The sequence below is a fragment of the Ovis canadensis genome, chromosome 7, assembly GCF_042477335.2.
Source record: "Ovis canadensis isolate MfBH-ARS-UI-01 breed Bighorn chromosome 7, ARS-UI_OviCan_v2, whole genome shotgun sequence".
Lineage (NCBI taxonomy): Eukaryota > Metazoa > Chordata > Mammalia > Artiodactyla > Bovidae > Ovis > Ovis canadensis.
The window spans coordinates 37,419,783-37,441,735 of record NC_091251.1 but is presented as its reverse complement, the minus strand read 5'-3'; the positions used below and the strand labels follow the sequence as shown (position 1 = coordinate 37,441,735).

At 39.7% G+C, this 21,953-nt stretch overlaps 1 protein-coding gene across 1 annotated transcript; it reads left to right on the top strand.

Annotated features, from left to right (window-relative positions):
* Positions 1–7,098: 7,098 nt before the first annotated feature.
* LOC138444353 (olfactory receptor 11G2-like) lies at positions 7,099–8,034 on the top strand. Its single transcript, XM_069597779.1, has one exon. The coding sequence runs from the start codon at positions 7,099–7,101 to the stop codon at positions 8,032–8,034; it is 936 nt and encodes a 311-aa protein (XP_069453880.1).
* Positions 8,035–21,953: the final 13,919 nt, after the last annotated feature.

The following is a 21,953-nucleotide window of genomic DNA, read 5'->3' as shown; positions in this document are numbered from 1 at the left end:
AAATCAAAACTATGATGAGATGTTACCTCATATCAGTCAGTAGGCCATCACCAACAAAAATCCAAAAACAACATATGCTGAAGGAGATGCGGAGAAAAGGGAACCCTCCTACACTGTTGGTGGAATGTAAATTGGTACAGCCATTACGGAGAAAAATATGGAGGTTCCTTAAAAACTAAAAATAGAGCTACCATCAGTTCAGTTCATGCCCTCAGTTGTGTCCGACTCTGCAACCCCATGAATCACAGCATGCCAGGCCTCCTTGTCCAACACCAACTCCCGAAGTTTACCCAAACTCAGGTCCATCGAGTCCGTGATGCCATCTAGCCATCTCATCCTCTGTCGTCCCCTTCTCCTCCTGCTCCCAATCCCTCCCAGCATCAGGGTCTTTTCAAATGAGTCAACTCTTCGCATGAGGTAGCCAAAGCATTGGAGTTTCAGCTTCAGCATCAGTCCTTCCAATGAACACCCAGGACTGATCTTTAGGATGGACTGGTTGGATCTCCTTGCAGTCCAACGGACTCTCAAGAGTCTTTTCCAACACCACAGTTCAAAAGCATCAATTCTTCAGTGCTCAGCTTTCTTCACAGTCCAACTCTCACATCCATACATGACCACTGGAAAAACCATAGCCTTGACTAGACGGACCTTTGTTGGCAAAGTAATGTCTCTGCTTTTCAATATGCTATCTGGGATGGTCATAACTTTCTTTCCAAGGAAGCGTCTTTTAATTTTATGGCTGCAATCACCATCTGCAGTGATTTTGGAGCCCCTGCAAAATAAAGTCTGACACTGTTTCCACTGTTTTCCCATCTATTTCCCATGAAGTGATGGGACCAGATGCCATGATCTTAGTTTTCTGAATGTTGAGCTTTAAGCCAATTTTTTCACTCTCCTCTTTCACTTTCATCAAGAGGCTTTTTAGTTCCTCTTCGCTTTCTGCCATAAGGATGGTATCATCTGCATATCTGAGGTTATTGATATTTCTCCCGGCTATCTTGATATGATCCAGTAATTCCACTCATGGGCATATATCCTGAGAAAAATATGGCTCAAAAGGATATATGCACACCAATGTTCATTAAAGTGCTGCTTACAATAGCCATGACATGGAAGCAACCTAAATGTCTATCAACAGATGAGTGGATAAAGTAGATATGATATACATATACAATGGAATACTACTCAGCCATTAAGAAGGAACCAATGCCATCTGAAGCAACATGAATAAATCTGAAGATTATCATAGTAAGTGAAGTAAGTCTTACAGAGAAAGACAAATATCACATGATATTGCTTATATGGGAAAAAAATTTTAAATGATACAAATGAACTTATTTACAAAACAGGGACAGATTCACAGACCTAGAGAATGAACTTACAATTATCAGGGCAGAAGGGTGGCAGGCAGGGATAGACTGGGAGTTTGGGATTAACATGTACACACTGCTATATTTGAAATAGATAACCAGCAAGGACCTACTGTACAGCAGAGGAAACTCTCAATATTCTGTAATAACCTATATGGGAAAAGAATTTTTAAAAGAACAGATACATGTATATGTATAACTGAATCACTGCTGTATACCTGAACTAACACATCATTAACCAACTATGTTTCAAAATAAAATTAAAATTAAAAACATAATTTTGTGAGAAACTGTCTGAGCTGAGGGGGAAAATGACAGGAAAGGTTTAAAAAAATAAGGCAAAGAGAACATTTAGTGAGTTAGCTCTCTACTTCTGCGTGAATAAATAATCTCCTGGGATCCTCACTTCACAGGGCTTAACTCTCACACTAACAGTCATCAATACACACGGTTCTTGCCTGCTTTTCAGAAGGTAAGATAATATTCACCCAACAAAAATATATGATCTTCCCCTGTGTATCTAAGCAATTTGATGTGACTGTTGACACAAGGACTTCTACAGGAAATACTGGAGGAAAGGTAAAAATATAAAAATTTAACAACAACAGTGGTAACAATAGCTATAGGTTAAGACTCCAGTGCAAAAGTTTTTATTAGGCAGTTTTGAATCTCATGTTGTGGACAGAGGGAAACAACAAAGCTGTTCAAACAAGGAGATGAAATGACCTGATAAGTCTTTGCCATAAAAATCCTTCACAAATTGGAGAGAAAGGGACAAGAAGTGGATTCTGCTAAGACATCTGTATCTCCATCAAGATGAGGAAGCTTAGATCCAACTCCCTGATGCAACTCCTGAGAAGAGGTAAGGAATGTTCTGCTCTGGCCTCTCTCAGACCTGACAAGTAGACCCTTAAAACATCTGCTTGACACTCACAGGGCTCAAGCACAAGAGAGAAAGGAAAGATCTGTAAAACAACCAGGGAGGCCCTGGAAGGGAACGGATTCCTGGGCCAACTAGCTGCACAGCCCTCTATGGCTGAGGTCACATCATACCTTCAGCCCACCTATCTCTTCTTCCTAGAAAATCAAAGGAGGCTCTGTTTCCAAAACTCATAATTGATAGCATTCACTAGAAGCCCAGGAACAATTTCTTACATCATAGCCACCACACTGTGTTATTTTTATAGACTTTACTAACATCCGATAGGCAATCTGAGTTGTCTTACACATTGATGAAATCTCTTGCCATCCCTGAGAATTGGGGGGCTTTAAAAAGTCACATTTTCCACTCTACTGGGAGTCAAAGGTAAAATAGAAGGATCAGAGTCTCCAGAGAAGGCAGGCCCCAGAGGAAGGGAATAACTAGTAAAGAACATTCTCCTAACACAGATCTTCTTCTGGAAGTGGTAAGTTGGTCCTCATGGATCCTCACTCCCTGGAGCCTCTGCTTAGAATCTCTCCATCCTCCAGCAAACACAGAAAGATTGTCACCTTATTTCTACTGCCTTACTGCTTGGTGGTTTCTGTAGAGAAGGACAACCTTCCTCTCCAGAAAGACCAGACTTTCAGAGAAACTCCAGGTCTAGATTGCCCTCTTTGTCTATTTTCTTAGAGGAGAAAGTAAATATTAAAAAGTTAGAAAAACTACTACCCTCTAAATAAGAGTTCCTTTACCCTGCTTTAACTATATATGATATTAGATTGGCCAAAAAGTTCATCCAGGTCTTTCATGTTATATGTTGTGTGTCGGTGTGTGTGGGTGTGTGCACATGCTCACTCAGTTGTGTCTAACTCTTTGCGTCCCTCTGGACTGTAGCCTGCCAGACTCCTCTGTCCATGAGATTCTCCAGACAAGAATACCGGAGTGGGCTGACACTCCTTTCTCCAGGGTATCTTCCCAATCCAGTGATTAAACTCAGGTCTCCTGCATTGCATGGGACAGGTGTGCTATCTCCTGACCAAACTAAATGAAATAGATGGATGTGCTATTGCAATAGCAGCCCAATAATGCTTCCACCCCATTGTGCCTTCTTAAACTAGCCTTGAGGAAAAAGTAAAACATCAGAGAAACGTCTTTCCTTCATTTTATATAGTATAGCTGATGACCTGACTATTCAAGATTGAGTTTAACCCAACCTTTCCACGATATAATGCAGGTGAGTATGTAGTTTTTCTTGTTTGGCTTCGTTAATGACTCAGTCCAAACATCCTCTATACATCACACAGCTTTGACACCACTATTTGCATATTCCCACTCTTTCTGCCACAGCACTTCCTACAACTAATTCAGGGGACACTTCCTGCCTCTCTGGACAGCTCCAGCGTCCCCTTTGTGCCAGATGAAACCACAGCTACCCTGTACAGAGGAGGAAATTAATTAAGGGTAAGTAACAAACAATACCGCACTCCAGTACTCTTGCCTGGAAAATACCACGGACGGAGGAGCCTGGAAGGCTGCAGTCCATGGGGTCGCTAAGAGTCAAACATGACTGAGCAACTTCACTTTCACTTTTCACTTTCATGCATTGGAGAGGGAAATGGCAACCCACTCCAGTGTTCTTGTCTGGAGAATCCCAGGGATGGGGGAGCGTGGTGGGCTGCCATCTCTGGGGTTGCACAGAGTCGGACACGACTGAAGCTACTTAGCAGAAGCAGAAGCAGCAACAAACAATACAATCTTGTTAGAAATATTTTTTTTCATCCATAGTCAATTTAGTTGAGCATGAAATGATGATGGCACACACAGAATCATTTTTCACATCTTTCTTATTTTCTAGGGCATATTGTCATACTCTCAAAGCAAAACTGCCCTGAGAGAGAACTGGCCTGGATCTTTTCCCTTCTTGTAGACGTGAAAATCTGTCCAGCTGATTTTCTCATGTAAGAGATAGATGTCACTACAATATCCCTTCTAGATCTTACAGATCTCACAGCCTTGATATCATCTGTACTTGCAGTATACTTGGAATAGGAGTAAGCATGCTCTAATGAAAAGTAATTAAAAATCAGACAGTACTATTCCTTTCTCATATAAAGAAAAGAAAGCTAAAAAGAACAGAGTTGTGGTTGCCAAGGGGGAAGAGGGAGAGAGAGGGATGGACAGGATGTTTGAGGTTAGTAAATACAAACTATTACATTTAGAATGGGTAAACAATATAGAACAAATTTTTCAAGCAATGGAAAAACAATAAGCTCCTATTGTGTAGCACAGGGAACTACACCCAATCTCCTGCGATAAACCATAATGGAAAAGAATATTAAAGAGAATGTATATATGTGTATGACTGAGCGACTTTGCTGTACAGCAGAAATTAGCACGACACTGTAAATCAACTATACTTCAATGAAAAATAGAGAATAAAAATTTTAGAAATTAAGAAAACAAAGTTTATAGACAATAGAGGACTTCACTAGAGCCAGCAAGCTACTTTGTTATGAGGCTGAACCTAGAATTTCCTCCCATCTTCCTCCTCTCCTATTTTAACACCCACAACTGGGGGACCATAATTATGTCCAGAAACAGAGAGTAAGCCACTTGTGGTGGGACATACTCTTCCACACAGAGCATTAGCTTCCATTACTTCTTCGAATGGATTCATCTCAAGTCTGGGCCAGTACTCTCATTACCTAGATCATTTGGAGCCTTTTCCTGTATAATTCATTTCCTAAGATTTCATCTCACAAGCTATTTGAAGCTCAAATGAAGTAACTGGTAAATATTTCTATACTATCTGTCTATATTCTCTACATTGTTCACGATGTAGAGAGTCATTTCCTTAAAAAAAACATTTACAAAGTACATACCCTCTTCCTCGTAGTGTGCTGAGCAGTAGGAATTAAGAGCGACCATGAAGGCCAACAAGAAGAAAGACACTTATTCAGGAAGCTACTTGGCTGCTTCTAGAAGCTGAAAGAAGGCCAACGTTATATTACTGAAGTATTGTGTGCAGGAAGGAACCAGTGCATGCAAGTGTGAGTGTGTAAAGAAACAGAAAGAGAAAGGCAATCCTGATGACTTTGGAAACTGAATTTTTGTAATTAAACTGGTCCAAAAAAATCTGTGAGTGCAGAACAGGCTGATTCCAGCTGCCCTCTAGAGGTCTCCTCCATTTCTAATAAGGTCACATGATGGACCAAAGAGTTTCCATTGTTCTACAGTAAAATGAATGTCTTTGCTTTCCTGTCTCTATAAATGTATGGACCAGGGCTCAGCAAATTATGGCAATAGGTCAAATATGGCCTGCTTTTGTACAGCCAGTGAGCTAAGAACTTTTACTTTTTAATTTAAATTTAAAAATCCATAGAAGACTAATGTTCTGTGATACATCAAACTTACGTGGAATTCAAATTTCTGTGGACATAAAGTTTTATCAGAATACAGCCGTGTGCATTCATTTAGGTTTTGTGTCTATGACTACTTTCATACAACAGCAGAAATGAATACTTATAATAAAGATTATATGGCCTATAAGACTAAAATAGCTAAGAAAATATTTGCTGACCCCTGGTGCAGAGTATTACAAAGTGAGTCCCTCTCTACTGTTATGCTGCCTAGAGTAGGTATTATAGTCCAAACACATGCAGCTTGCAGTAGGATCAGTAGAGCACAGGATATGGAATGCATCCTGCTACCCCACTGTTTGTTGAACCCTGTTTTATATTTTCAGTATTTATGTTAGTAGAGGGTGTGTATATCTTCCTTACACACAGAGTGTGTGTTTCTGTATGTGTGCATGTGCATGAGAGACACAGAAAAAGTATATTTGACTAACAGAATCATGAGGAGAGTTTGGAGATATGAATAAGGGTCAATTCAAAGACCCTAGTTTGAAAATTTGTTTGATTCTAAGTGCATTGGGAAGCTATTTGAAATTTGTGTGATCTGATTTTCTTAAGAGTCACTCTGGCCATGGTACGGATCACAGATTGTAGAGAGACACGGATGAGAAACAAGAAACCCAGTTAGGACAGTATCACAGTGGTCCAGTGAAGAAAAGAAGAAAATGGCTTGAATTAGAGAGAGGTGAATGGACATGAGACTTATTTTAGAGACAGACTAGCAGAAATTGCTGATGAATTAGATGTGAGGGTAAAGGAAAGGGAAGAAATACTACACTGAAGTGTTTTATCACAAAAAATAAATAAAAACAGTGCTTCAATATTTAATCTGAAGGGTCATTTATTAAATTAAACAGATGCTTACCCCTAAATGAAATTTCAGGAACCCCAACAGAACAACCCTGGTCAAAAATACCTAAGCATTATAAGTAACAATTGTTTTTACTTGATCATAAAAAAAAACTGCATTCCTCTGAATTAGTACTGGACTTATAATCATTTTTAGAAACCACAAAGGACCTTTATATGTAGCAGAATTATTCTTCTCTGTCCCTATTTTTCTGAGAAATTAGATAGGCAGTAGGACGGTAGGTAGCTAGGTAGTAGATAGATAGATAGTGAGATTCTCTATTAAGAACAAAGTCTAATGTTCAAATACCTCTACCACACTTTCCTTCAAGAGTTTACCAATTCTGATCAAATATTTTCTTAAATCCATGATGAAAATGTGAATGAGAACAGTTAACCCAGTTTACAAGGGGAAAAAAATAGCTATTAATATACAAATCTCTATTTACTTTTCCAAGATGATTTAAATATAAATTTGGGTCCTCATATCTCTATACAAACTCATTTGATATATGCTGGTCCTTTCACAGCTCGCAGACTCATGAAAATCTCCAACACCTTCAACAACTCCAGCATCATCACTGGCTTCATCCTCTTGGGCTTCCCTTGCCCCAGGGAGGGGCAGATTCTTCTCTTTGTGCTCTTCTCTGCTGTCTACCTCCTGACCCTCATGGGCAATGGTTCTATCATCTGTGCTGTGTGCTGGGATCAGAGACTCCACACCCCCATGTACATGCTGCTCGCCAACTTCTCCTTCCTGGAGATCTGGTATGTCACCTCCACTGTCCCCTACATGTTGGCCAACTTCCTCTCTGACAACAAGCTCATCTCTTTCTCTGGGTGCTTTCTCCAGTTTTACTTTTTCTTCTCCTTGGGTTCTACAGAATGCTTTTTCTTGGCTATTATGGCATTTGATAGATACCTTGCCATCTGCTGGCCTCTACACTACCCCACTCTCATGACTGGACGTCTTTGTGCCAATCTTGTGATCAGCTGCTGGGTACTTGGTTTCCTCTGGTTCTTGATTCCCATCTTCATCATCTCCCAAATGTCTTTCTGTGGATCTGGGATCATTGACCACTTCCTGTGTGACCCAGGTCCTCTTCTAGCACTCACTTGCGAAAAAGCTCCTGTGATGGAGCTTGTCTTCTCCACCTTGAGTCCTGTGCCCCTCATCGTTCCATTTCTCTTCATCATGGGGTCTTATGCTCTGGTCCTGAGAGCTGTATTGAGAGTCCCTTCAGCAGCTGGGCAAAAAAAGGCTTTCTCCACCTGCGGGTCTCATCTGGCTGTGGTCTCACTGTTCTATGGCTCAGTCCTCGTAATGTATGGGAGCCCAACATCTGAGCATGAAGCTGGGATGCAGAAGATCGTGACTCTGTTTTATTCTGCTGTGACGCCACTTCTTAACCCTGTAATATATAGTCTTAGAAACAAAGATATGAAAAAGGCCCTGCAGAAATTTCTTAGACTATAAAAAGTGTTAATCAAAAGAGTTCTTGAGCAATTAGAGACCTAAATTGTGTTTACCTCATTTTCAGGTTTTTAAAAAATGTATTTTTTTTCTTCAGATAATCATTCATCCTAATATTGACTAAAATTTCAGTCACCTGTGAACATGTATCTGTTGCTTATTTATTCTCTTGGTTCTTGCTCATTTGTCCTGTTTTGTTTTGTTTTTTTGTTTTTTTCCTTTGTCCTGTTTCTTATATACCTCATTTTTTACCAAATGCTGAACATTATATTTTAAAATTTTTTAAATAATGTAGTAAAGAAGGTTTTCTTTTACCAGAAGATAGAATAAAATAGATCACTTTGATCTTATTTAAGGAGTATTTATTTTAAGGTGTAATAAAAATAGTCTAAAACAGCTTTGCTCCTACTTCTGGGATGTGATCCTTAGTCAGGAACATGACCATTCTGAGATTTCAATCACACACCTGAACTGTTTTCAGGACACCTTCACCTTAGAGAGCCCTGACTTTCTATGCCTATATTCTGAAACCCATGACTCCTAAGGCCTCTACTCAGCTCTTTAAACTCCCAGTTTCTTCTTTCTGCTAGACTTCTTGAAATCTCATCTTGCACAAGAATGACTGAGAAATCAAAAAATGCCTAGAAAGGAAACTACATCACATTTTGGCCCTCACTTCTCTGTGGTCCTCCTGTCTCCAGCATTTTTTCTCAAACACCAGTTTCTCTGGCAGCCACAAACACCAAATCCCTTATATCCTTAGTTCAATGAAACTACAGCTTTCTGTTGAGACTTATTCTTCCTTCTTGCTGTTCTTTCTCAGATACCTCCATGTCCCCATACTCCCCAGTGCAGTGATTATCATCCTAGGGGAGAAACACTCAAGGTAAATGTGGAGCTCCTCTTCTTATTCCTCCCTTCCCTGGGATTATAGCCCCTGAAGTCATGTCTGTGGACTTCTCTCTAGTGCCTTCAAAGGCTTGTTTTATGTCATTTCTCCAGATTTTGTAGTTACTTTTAGTAGAAGGGTAAGTTTAATCCAAGCTGATTAGTCATGACTATAACCAAAAGTTGTTTTCTATTACGGCTAAGTTCCATACTTTCTCACTTCTCCCCTCACTTTCAGAAGATGATTTTGTAGCATAATCATGCAAAAACCCACAAATCAGAGACAAGTGAATACAGGGACTGGCATAAACATGCAAAGGCCTGATTTTCTTTTCACTGCAAGCACCTCCAGATTCCTGAGTGTTCTACCCTGCAAACAAGGTGGGCAAGGAGAAGGGTTGATTTCGATAAAATAAGGGAAACCAGTAACCCAGAGACAATTTAGGCCTAATTCTTTTAAGGGAGAGGTGCTCGGGAATTGTTCAGTTCAGTTCATTTCAGTCGCTCAGTCAAGTCCGACACTTTGCGACCCCATGGACTGCAGCACACCAGGCCTCCCTGTCCATCACCAACTCTCAGAGCTTACTCAAACTAATGTCCATTGAGTCGTTGATGCCATAAAACCATTTCATCCTCTGTCATCTCCTTCTCCTCCTGCCTTCAATCTTTCCCAGTATCAGGGTCTTTTCAAATGAGCCAGTTCTTTGCATCTGGTGGCCAAAGGATTGGAGTTTCAGCTTCAGCATCAGTCCTTCTAATGAATTTTCAGGACTGATTTCCCTTAGGATGGACTGGTTGAATCTCCTTGCAGTCCAAGGGACTCTCAAGAGTCTTCTCCAACACCACAGTTCAAAAGCATCAGTTCTTCAGTGCCCAGCTGCTTTATACTCCAACACTCACATCCATATGTGACTACTGGAAAAACCATAGCTTTGACTACACAGACCTTTGCTGGCAAAGTAATGTCTCTGCTTTTTAATATGCTGTCTAGGTTGGTCATAACTTTCCTTCCAAGGAGTAAGTGTCTTTTAATTTCATGGCTGCAGTCACCATCTGCAGTTATTTTGGTTTTTTGTTTTTTGCAGTGATTTTGGAGCCCCAAAAATAAAGTCCGACACTGTTGGCACTGTTTCCCCATCTGTTTTCCATGAAGTGATGGGACCAGATGCCATGATCTTCATTTTTTGAATGTTGAGCTTTCAGCCAACTGTTTCACTCTCCTTTTTCACTTTCATCAAGAGACTGTTTAGTTCTTCTTCACTTTTTGCCATAACGGTGGTGTTATCTGCATATGTGAGGTTATTGATATATCTCCTGGTGATCTTGATTCCAGCTTGTGCTTCATCCAGCCCAGCGTTTCTCATGATGTACTCTGCATATAAGTTAAATAAGTAGGGTGACAATATACAACCTTGACCTACTCCTTTTCCGATTTGGAACCAGTCTGTTGTTCCATGTCCAATTCTAACTGTTGCTTCCTGACCTGCATACAGGTTTCTCAAGAGGCCAGTCAGGTGGTCTGGTATTCCTATCTCCTTCCGAATGTTCCACAGTTTATTGTGACCCACACAGTCAAAGGCTTTGGCACAGTCAATAAAGCAGAAGTAGATGCTTTTCTGGAACTCTCTTGCTTTTTCCATGATCCAGCAGATGTTGGCAATTTGATCTCTGGTTCCTCTGCCATTTCTAAATCCAGCTTGAACATCTGGAATTTCATGGTTCATGTATTGCTGAAGCCTGGCTTGGAGAATTTTGAGCATTACTTTACTAGCAAGTGAGATGAGTGCAATTGTGTGGTAGTTAGAGAATTTGGCATTGCCTTTCTTTGGGATTGGAATGAAAACTGACCTTTTCCAGTCCTGTGGCCACTGCTGAGTTTTCCAAATTTGCTGGCATATTGAGTGCAGCACTTTCATAGCATCATCATTTAGAAGTTGAAATAGCTCAACTGGAATCCCATCACCTCCACTAGTTTTGTTCGTAGTGATGCTTTCTAAGGCCCACTTGACTTCACATTCCAGGATGTCTGGCTCTAGGTGAGTGATTACACCATCATGGTTATCTGGGTCATGAAGATCTTTTTTGTCCAGTTCTTCTGTGTATTCTTGCCATCTCTTCTTAATATCTTCTGCTTCTGTTAGGTACATACCATATCTGTCCTTTATTGTGCCCATCTTTGCATGAAATGTTCCCTTGTATCTCTAATTTTCTTGAAGAGGTCTCTAGTCTTTCCCATTCTGTTGTTTTCCTCTATTTATTTGCAGTGATCACCGAGGAAGGTTTTCTTATCTCTCCTTGCTATTCTTTGGAACTCTACATTCAAGTGGGTATATCTTTCCTCTTCTCCTCTGCCTTTCACTTTTCTTTTCACAGCTCTTTATAAGACCTCCTCAGACAGCCATTTTGCCTTTTTTGCATTTCTTTCTCTTAGGGATCGTCTTGATCACTGCTTCCTGTACAATGTCACGAACCTCCATCCATAGCTCATCAGGCACTCTGTCTGTAAGATCTAATCCCTTGAATCTATTTGTCACTTCCACTGTATAATCATAAGGGATTTGATTTAGGTCATACCTGAATGGTCTAGTGGTTTTCCCTACCTTCTTCAATTTCAGTCTGAATTTGGCAATAAGGATTTCCTGATCTGAGCCACAGTCAGCTCCCAGTCTTGTTTTTGTTGACTGTATATAGCTTCTCCATTATTGGGTGCAAAGAATGTAATCAATCTGATTTCAGTATTGACCATCTGGTGATGTCCATATGTAGAGTCTTCTCTTATGTTGAAAAAGGGTGTTTGCTATGACCAGTGCGTTCTACTGGCGAGACTTTATTAAAATTTGCCCTGTTTCATTCTGTACTCCAAGGCCAAATTTGCCTGTTACTCCAGGTATTTCTTGATCCTATTTTTGCATTCCAGTTCCCTATAATGAAAAGGAATTATAGATCAGTAAAATTGTTTACTCAGGATTTTTATTAGTAACTTGGACTAGATCTCCTTGAAGTACCTCCTAGATCCTGAAAGAAAAGTTGTTCTATTATTGTATATATTCATCAATTCAGCCACCTGATTCTGCAGATGAAGAAAATGAGAACTGGGCTTCAGGAGTGATTTTCTAGGGATAATATTTTAATGGTAAAAAAATAAAAATGTCCTATCCACCACCCTTTTCATCTGCCTTTTCTTTTCAGTAAAGAATCCTATATTTTTAACTTTAGAACTTCTCAATTATTTCCCCTTGAATAATCTCAATGATTTGCCATTTATATATTGTTTCCTTAATATATATAAAGCTCTATAAACAGTAGAGAACAGAACATAGTAATAGGAAAATAAGCAAAAAGATACAAACAAGGAACATATAGAAAAGATTCTTAAACATATAGAAATATCACTAATCCATTCATAAAAAAATAAAGAGAGAATATCATTAGACAGTATCTCATGTTTAACCTGGGGAGTGACAAAGATCAGGAAGTTTGATAACACACTGTATGGTTGAGAATGTGAAATGGGTTCTCTCACACTTAGTTGGTGGGAGTATAAGTTTTACACTGTATTTAGGACAGTCAAAATTTAAAAAGCCTATGCCCTGGAACCCAGCAATGCAGCTTCTAAGGTGCTAAGCCTATGGCTTTTTTCACATGTATAGGAAATTATGAAAGTGTAAAAATGTTCATTGTATCATTGTTGTAATAGCAAAATGTTGAGAAAAATGTCAGTTACCATTAATGGAAAGCTAATTAAGTAAGTTTTCATTCCAATCCCAAAGAAAGGCAATGCTAAAGAATGCTCTAACTACTGCACAATTGCACTCATCTCACATGCTAGTAAAGTAATGCTCAAAATTCTCCAAGCCAGGCTTCAGCAATACATGAACCATGAACTTCCAGATGTTCAAGCTGGTTTTAGAAAAGGCAGAGGAACCAGAAATCAAATTGCCAACATCTGCTGGATCATGGAAAAAGCAAGAGAGTTCCAGAAAAACATCTATCTCTGCTTTATTGACTGTGCCAAAGCCTTTGACTGTGGGACATTAATAAACTGTGGGACATTCTGAAAGAGATGGGGATACCAGACCACCTGACCTGCCTCTTGAGAAACCTGTATACAGGTCAAGAAGCAACAGTTAGAACTGGACATGAAATAACAGACTGCTTCCAAATAGGAAAAGGAGTAGGTCAAGGTTGTATATTGCCACCCTACTTATTTAACTTATATGCAGAGTACATCATGAGAAACGCTGGGCTGGAAGAAGCACAAGCTGGAATCAAGATTGCCGGGAGAAATATCAATAACCTCAGATATGCAGATGACACCACCCTTATGGCAGAAAGTGAAGAGGAACTAAAAAGCCTCTTGATGAAAGTGAAAGAGGAGAGTGAAAAAGTTGACTGAAAGCTCAACATTCAAAAAATGAAGATCATGGCATCTGGTCCCATCACTTCATAGGAAATAGATCCCTGGGGAAACAGTGTCAGACTTTATTTTGGGGGGCTCCAAAATCACTGCAGATTGTGATTGCAGCCATGAAATTAAAAGACACTTATTCCTTGGAAGAAAAGTTATGACCAACCTAGATAGCATATTCAAAAGCAGAGACATTACTTTGCCAACAAAGGTCCGTCTAGTCAAGGCAATGGTTTTTCCAGTGGTCATGCATGGATGTGAGAGTTGGACTGTGAAGAAGGCTGAGCACTAAAGAATTGATGGTTTTGAACTGTGGTGTTGGAGAAGACTTGAGAGTCCGTTGGACTGCAAGGAGATCCAACCAGTCCATCCTAAAGGAGATCAGTCCTGGGTGTTCATTGGAAGGACTGATGCTGAAGCTGAAACTCCAATACTTTGGCCACCTCATGCAAAGAACTGACTCATTGGAAAAGACTGATGCTGGGAGGGATTGGGGGCAGGAGGAGAAGGGGACGACAGAGGATGAGATGGCTGGATGGCATCATCAACTCGATGCACGAGTTTGAGTGAACTCTGGGAGTTGGTGATGGACAGGGAGGCCTGGAGTCCTGTGATTCATGGGGTCACAAAGAGTCAGACATGACTGAGTGACTGAACTGAACTGAATTAAATAGTTATAGCTATTTAATAGCTATAGTTTAGTCATACAGTGGAATACTATATCTTCAATTTCATAAAATATGAAGTAGCTCTATAAGTAATGTTACATAATTACTTTAAGATACATTATTGAGTAAAAAAAAAAAGTGAATTGAAGGAGGGAGATTCAAGAGGGAGGATACATATGTACAGCTATCATTAATTCATGCTGATATATGCCAAATCAAACCCATATTGTAAACCAATCATCAATCAATCAAAAATAAATAAATATTAAATAATAAGTTAGCTGCAGGGTGTAAATACCTGTAATATAAATGTATAGACCATCTTCTGAAGGAGATCCAGACTGGTTACAGGGTTTGCTTCAATAAGGAGAATTTGGTGTCTGAGGAAGAAGACAGAAAAAGAGATTTATTTTGAATGTTTTAAATTCTTTTCCACATGACTGCATGATTTACTTTTTAAATAAAAAATAACGCAGTTCTCTTTAAACAAAGGATATCTTTCTAAAGGAGTATTTTTTCAGCAACACAGACATCAGTGATCAATGGCTGGGGCAGCTTACATGTCTGAAGCAAGATCCAGGAGTGACACCCCATTATGTGGGCAGGATATGATGGCAGTCTTCACTCTCTAGAGGAATATTCTTTGTTGTTGCTCAGTTGATCAGTCATGTCCAACTCTTTGTGACCCCATGCACTGCAGCATGCCAGGCTTCTCTGTCCTTCACCATCTCGCAGTTTGTTCAAACTGATGTCCATTGAGTCAGTGATGCCATCCAATCATCTCATCCTCTGTCATCCCCTTCTCCTCTTGCCTTCAGTCTTTCCCAGCATCAGGGTCTTTTGCAATGAGTCCACATTTTGCATCAGGTAGCCAAAGTATTGGAGCTTCAGCTTCAGCATCAGTCCTTCCAATGAATATTCAGGATTGATTTCCTTTAGGATTAACTGGTTTGATCTCCTTGCTGTCCAAGGGACTCTCAAGAGTCTTCTTGAGAATTGAGCTTGAAAGCATCAATTCATTGGTGTTCAGCCTTCTTTATGGTCCAACTTTCACTTCCATACATAACTACTGGAAAAACCATAGCCTTGACTATACAGACCTTTGTCAGCACAGTGATGTCTCTGATTTTTTTTTTTAGGTTTTTTTTTTTAATTTTAAAATCTTTAATTCTTACATGCGTTCCCAAACATGAACCCCCCTCCCACCTCCCTCCCCATAACATCTCTGTGGGTCATCCCCATGCACCAGCCCCAAGCATGCTGTATCCTGCGTCAGACATAGACTGGTGATTCATAATATGCTGTCTAGATTTGTTATCGCTTTTCTTCCCAGGAACAAGTGTCTTTTAATTTCATGGCTGCAGTCACCATCCACATTTATTTCAGAACTCAAGAAAATAAAGTCTCTCACTGCTTCCATTGCTTCCCCATCTATTTGCCATGAAGTGATGGGACCAGATGCCATGATCTTCATTTTTTGGAATGTTGAGTTTTAACCCAACTTTTTCAGTCTCCTCTTTCACTTTCATCAAGAGACTTTTGAGTTCTTCAATTTCTTTCAGAAGAGTGGTGTCATCTGCATATCTGAGGTTATTGATATTTCTCCCGGCAATCTTCATTCCAGCTTGTACTTCATCTAGCCTGGCATTTTCCACAATGTACTGCATATAAGTTAAATAAGCAGGGTGACAATATACAGCCTTGATGTACTCCTTTCCCAATTTGGAACCAGTCCATTGTTCCATGGCTGGTTCTAACTGTTGATTCTTGACCTGCATACAGGTTTCACAGGAGGCAGGTAAGGTGGTCTGATATTCCCATCTCTTTAAGAATTTTCCACAGTTTGTTGTGATCCACGCAAAGGCTTTAGCATAATCGGTGAAGCAGAAGTAGATGTTTTTCTGGAATTCTCTTGCTTTTTATGTAATGGATGTTGGCAATTTGATCTCTGGGTTATTATAAAAGCAAAAACTGTCAAGAATCTGGAGAAAGTAGCCTACTTGTACACTGCTGGTGGGAGTATTAAATGGTTCAGCCTCTGTGGAAAATAGTGCAGCAGTTTCTAAAAGCCGTGGATTATCAATGATTCAGCAATTCCACTTCTGGGTATATATAGAAAAGAACTGAATGCAAGGAATCGAGCAGATGTTTTACACTCACAGCCACAGCAGCAGTATTCACAAGAGTGAAGTGGTGAAAGCAACCGAAGTATTCTTCAGATATGAATAGATAAATAAAATTTTATATACACAAACAATGCAACCTTTGGAAGGAAATTCTGACATGTTCTAAAACATGAATAAACCTTGAAGACAGTATGATAGGTGAAATAAGCCTATCACAGAGGTCAAATTTTGTGTGATTCCACTTATATGTTTTCTAGAGGAATAAAATTCAAAGATAAAAATTCTAATAGTCGGTTGCCAGGGGCTAGGGGAAAGTGGAATGGAAAGTTATTATTTAATGGGTATTGGAATTTCAGTTTGGGATAATGAAAAAGTTCTGGAAATGAATGCTGGTGATGGATGCATAACAATATGAATGTAATTAATGTCCAGAACTGTACACTTAAAGTAGCTAAGATGATCATTTTTATGTTATATATATTTTATCACAATAAAAATAGTTTAAAATCATCAAAAATGTAGGAGAAGAAAATAATAAAAGCACTTGGATAATCCAAAAGAAAACAAAAAAGGAGAAACAAAGGAACAAAGAACAAACAGAACAGAAGGAAAAGTAATAGTCTGTCGGTAATTGAGGACTGGAAACAAGAATTTATAATTGTAAAGAAAATACACTCTCATAGAATAGAAACAATATAATTGTAACTATTCTTTATATTTTATAGAAAAACAAATGTTCCCTGAAAACAAAAAGAAATTCTCCGTAAATCTTCACAGACAGCTCAGCATTGCCTTTAAGACATTAGCCCTGTCTTCTCTCTGGGAGCCAAATTAACCTAAACTATATGAAAACTTTGGATAAGAAAAGGATGTTACATCAAAGAGTCTTGAGGGAGTCATAAACCAGCCCAAGAGGACTCTGAAGACTTTGTAATAATCTCTAAGATGAAACTTTAATTGCACCCTGGGGAGTCTCAACAACACTCCCCCTCCCTTCATTCACCTGCACCCTTCCTTATTGAAATCTCCTCATGAGGTTTATATCCCATTTCTTTCGATTATTCTATAGAAAAAGTAACCAAAATATAAAGCTCTGTTGAATTGTCTCTTCTGGGTGAGGCAAGTGAAAGATCTGGCTGCCTTGGGTAGACTGAGGTCTCTTATGTAGCTCTTGATGAAAATATCAGTATGTCAAATAAGGCTTACGTCTCCATGACTGATTATAGGGCTGTAATTCTTTTCATTGGCTATCACATTTCCCAACAGAAGTGCCCTGTTTCTATAATTGTTTTTTGTTGTTGTTTTTTTTTTTTTTATTTTTTTGAGTAATTCAGGAAGGGAGGGAAGGGAGTTTCAGCATTTAACTTTGTATACAGTAGGATGCTCAGGATCAGGCCCCTGGGTTTTGATTCTGTAAAGGAAAAAGCATCAGTGAGAAGATACAGACTCAGTATTTATTCCCAGCTTTGCCCATAATTAGTCTTATCATGAAGGGTAAATAACTTTTCTTCCTGTCTTGGCATCACTGTACTTTTTCTAAGACACCTACAAATTGCTCCTAGGTACAGTGGAATTACATCTTAATGTTAATATACTTTTGCAAATTTTTGTGGCTTTATGTTTCTGGATATGAAGTTTCAGTCACTAGTAACATAATAAGCTTGTTATGTGAAATGTTGACTCTAGTGTCCAGCTACTCATCTCCCTCAGTTTAACAATCCCTGCAACTTTTTTTCCCCTGAAACTTCTCAGTTTAGTGATTTACAAAAGAATGTTTCATTATTCAGAAATTTAGTAAACTTTAATTTGGTCCGAGAAGACTAGAGTTGTACTAAGGAACTCATGGCTTTCCAGGTGGCACAGTGGTAGAGAACCTGCCTGCAAATGCAGGAGACATAAGAGATGTGGGTTAAATTCTTGGGCCAGGAAGATCCCCTAAAGTAGGACGTGGCCACCCACTCCAGTATTCTTGCCTGGAGAACCCCATGGACAGAGAAGCCTGGCAGGTGACAGTTCATGGGGTTGCAAAGAGTTGGACATGACTGAAGCAACTTAGCACACAGTAACTCATTTTCTACAGTGCCCCAATTAAATATAACATTCCCACTTACTCTCATGCACATCACAAGTAATGTAACACACTCCCTTTATTTATTTTCTGTTTCTTGAATCACAATGTTTCAATGTCTTCTTCCTTTATATCACACCAAACTGCATATTTTTAAGTGCCAGAATATACAAGGAGGTCAGTAAAATCAATCTGAGCAACCAAAGAGAGTTGCCCATAGCTTTGCTGTGTGATACGTTGGAACTGAGTAACTTTTTAATCACTAAGGTTTTTAAATAATTATGCTAAAAAATTTATACTTTGTAATCGTGTTTGTTGATAGTACTATTAACAACAATGGCTATAAATTTTTTTAGGTCCAATTATATTCCAGGAACTGTACCTAGCATATACTGAATATCCTCAACAGCATTTTCACAGGAGCTCTTAAAAAAAGGTGTTAACATGCCCAAGAACACACAGTATGTTATGCTATTTGAACACAAATCAAGGTTACTTTATTTATTTTCCTTAAAGAAGGAACGTTATGACCAACCTAGATAGCATATTCAAAATCAGAGACATTACTTTGCCAACAAAGGTCTGTCTAGTCAAGACTATTGTTTTTCCAGTAGTCATGTATGGATGTGAGAGTTGGACTATAAAGAAAGCTGAATGCTGAAGAATTGATGCTTTTGTGGTGTTGGAGAAGACTCTTGACAGTCCCTAGGACTGCAAGAGACTGTATCCCTTAGGATGCAACCAGTCCATCCTAAAGGAAATCAGTCCTGAGTGTTCATTGGAAGGACTGATGTTGAAGCTGAAACTCCAATATTTTGACCACCTGATGCGAAGAAATGACTCATTGGAAAAGACCCTGATGCTGGGAAAGATTGAAGGTGGGAGGAGAAGGGGACGACAGAGGATGCAGTGATTTGATGGCATCACTGACTCGATGGACATGAGTTTGAGTAAACTCTGGGAGTTGGTGATGGACAGGGAGGCCTGGTGTGCTGCAGTCCGTGGGGTTGCAAAGAGTTGGACACGACTGAGAGATTGAACTGAACTGATGGTGATACAACAGGACTACTGAGTTAAGTACCATTGGATTTAGTCAATCAGTCAATCAGTTGTGAACGTCATCCAGTTGTGGTATGTCACCACATAGGCTGCAGAGTAAATGTTATCTTCTTTCCTCACCATCCCATGGAAGGATCCATTTTTCTCCAAAAATGTCATAGTTAGCCCTTCCTAAGGAGGCTCATTTTTCTTTTTGGTTGTATATGTAGCTGTTCACTCTGCTACTTGTCCATCCAAACAGAGAAAGCATTTTTTGCTTTCTCATTGACCTCCTGTATACCCAGAACAGATTCAAAAAACATTTGGGAAGGAAAAATCAACAGGAGTTGGTGATTGATTGCATATAGGAACTGACAAAATTAGAAAGTGCTTTGAATGACAAGTTTCTGACTTTAGCAGATGCTAGATGGATTAGTGAATGGAGATTAAGTAGTTCCATTCACAAGATTTGAATACTAAAGGGTAAAGGAAAAGATGGAATAAAGAGAAGTAGTGATCAACTATACTTCAATAAGAAAAATTAATTAAAAAAGGAGAAGTGCTGAACAGAATGTTGATAATAGGCATGAAAATATAAGAGGGTAAGTAGTTCAGTTCAGTTCAGTTCAGTTCAGTCACTCACTTGTGTCTGACTCTTTGCGACCCCATGGAATGCAGCATGCCAAGCCTCCTTGTCCATCATCAGCTCTCGGAGTTCACTCAAACTCATGTCCACTGAGTTGGTGATGCCATCCAACCATCTCATCCTGTCATCCCCTTCTCCTGACTTCAATCTTTCCCAGATTCAGGGTCTTTTCAAATGAGTCAGTTCTAAGCATCAGGTGGTCAAAGGATTGGAGTTCCAGCTTCAGCATCAGTCCTTCCAGTGAATATTCAGGACTGATTTCCTTCAGGATGGACTGGTTGGATCTCCTTGCAGTCCAAGGGACTCTCAAGAGTCTTCTCCAACACCACAGTTCAAAAGCATCAATTCTTCAGCCCTCAGCTTTCTTTAAAACTCTCACATCCATACGTGACTACTACATACTACGTCCATACTATACCTACATCCATACTACATACTACATACATACATGACAAAACATGGTCCACTGGAGAGTGGCAAACCACTTCAGTATTCTTGCCTTGAGACCCCCATGAACAGTATGAAAAGGGTAAGTAACTAGGGTATGTCCCTCACATATGACAGGGACATGAGGCAAGTGGGGATTAGATCTTAGGTTTGGTCAGTCACAAATCTCTGCCCAAGGAGTTCAGATTAGAGGCTCAGTGATGGTTTTAGAAAAGGCAGAGGAACCAGAGATCAAATCGCCAACATCCACTGGATCATCAAAAAAGCAAGAGCGTTCCAGGAAAACATTTATTTCTGCTTTATTGACTATGCCAAAGCCTTTGACTGTGTGGATCACAATAAACTGTGGAACATTCTGAAAGAGATGGGAATACCAGACCACCTGACCTGCCTCTTGAGAAACCTATATGCAGATCAGGAAGCAACAGTTAGAAATGGACATGGAACAACAGATTGGTTCAGTTCAGTTCAGTTCCATTTAGTTCAGTCACTCAGTTGTGTCCAACTCTTTGCGACCCCATGAATCTCAGCACCCCAGGCCTCTCTGTCCATCACCAACTCCCGGAGTTCACTCAGACTCACGTCCATCGAGTCAGTGATGCCATCCAGCCATCTCATCCCCTGTTGTCCCCTTCTCCTTCTGCCCCCAATCCCTCCCAGCATCAGAGTCTGTTCCAATGAGTCAACACTTCGCATGAGGTGGCCAAAGTACTGGAGTTTCAGCTTTAGTATCATTCCTTCCAATGAACACCCAGGACTGATCTCCTTTAGAATGGACTGGTTGGATCTCCTTGCAGTCCAAGGGACTCTCAAGAGTCTTCTCCAACACCACAGTTCAAAAGCATCAATTCTTTGGCACTCAGCTTTCTTCACAGTCCAACTCTCACATCCATACATGACTACTGGAAAAACAATAGCCTTGACTAGACAGACCTTAGTTGGCAAACTAATGTCTCTGCTTTTGAATATGCTATCTAGGTTGGTCATAACTTTTCTTCCAAGGAGTAAGCATCTTTTAATTTCATGGCTGCAGTCACCATCTGCAGTGATTTTGGAGCCCAAGAAGATAAAGTCTGACACTGTTTCCACTGTTTCCCCATCTATTTCCCATGAAGTGATGGGACTGGATGCCGTGATCTTCATTTTCTGAATGTTGAGCTTTAAGCCAACTTTTTCACTCTCCTCTTTCACTTTCATCAAGAGGCTTTTTAGTTCCTCCTCACTTTCTACAAATAGGAAAAGGAGTACATCAAGGCTGTATACTATCACCCTGCTTATTTAACTTCTATGCAGAGTACATCATGAGAAACGCTGGGCTGGAAGAAGCACAAGCTGGAATCAAGACTGCCAGAAGAAATATCAACAACCTCAGATATGCAGATGACACCACCCTTATGGCAGAAAGTGAAGAGGAACTAAAAAGCCTCTTGATGAAAGTGAAAGAGGAGAGTGGAAAAGTTGGCTTAAAGCTCAACATTCAATAAACAAAGATCATGGCATCTGGTCCCATCACTTCATGGGAAATAGGTGGGGAAACAGTGGAAACAGTGTCAGACTTTATTTGGGGGGGGACTCCAAAATCACTGCAGATGGTGACTACAGCCATGAAATTAAAAGACGCTTGTGCTTTGGA

Coding starts and splice junctions, on each gene's coding strand:
- LOC138444353 (XM_069597779.1), top strand. CDS start 7,099: ATGAAAATCTCCAACACCTTCAACAACTCCAGCATCATCACTGGCTTC.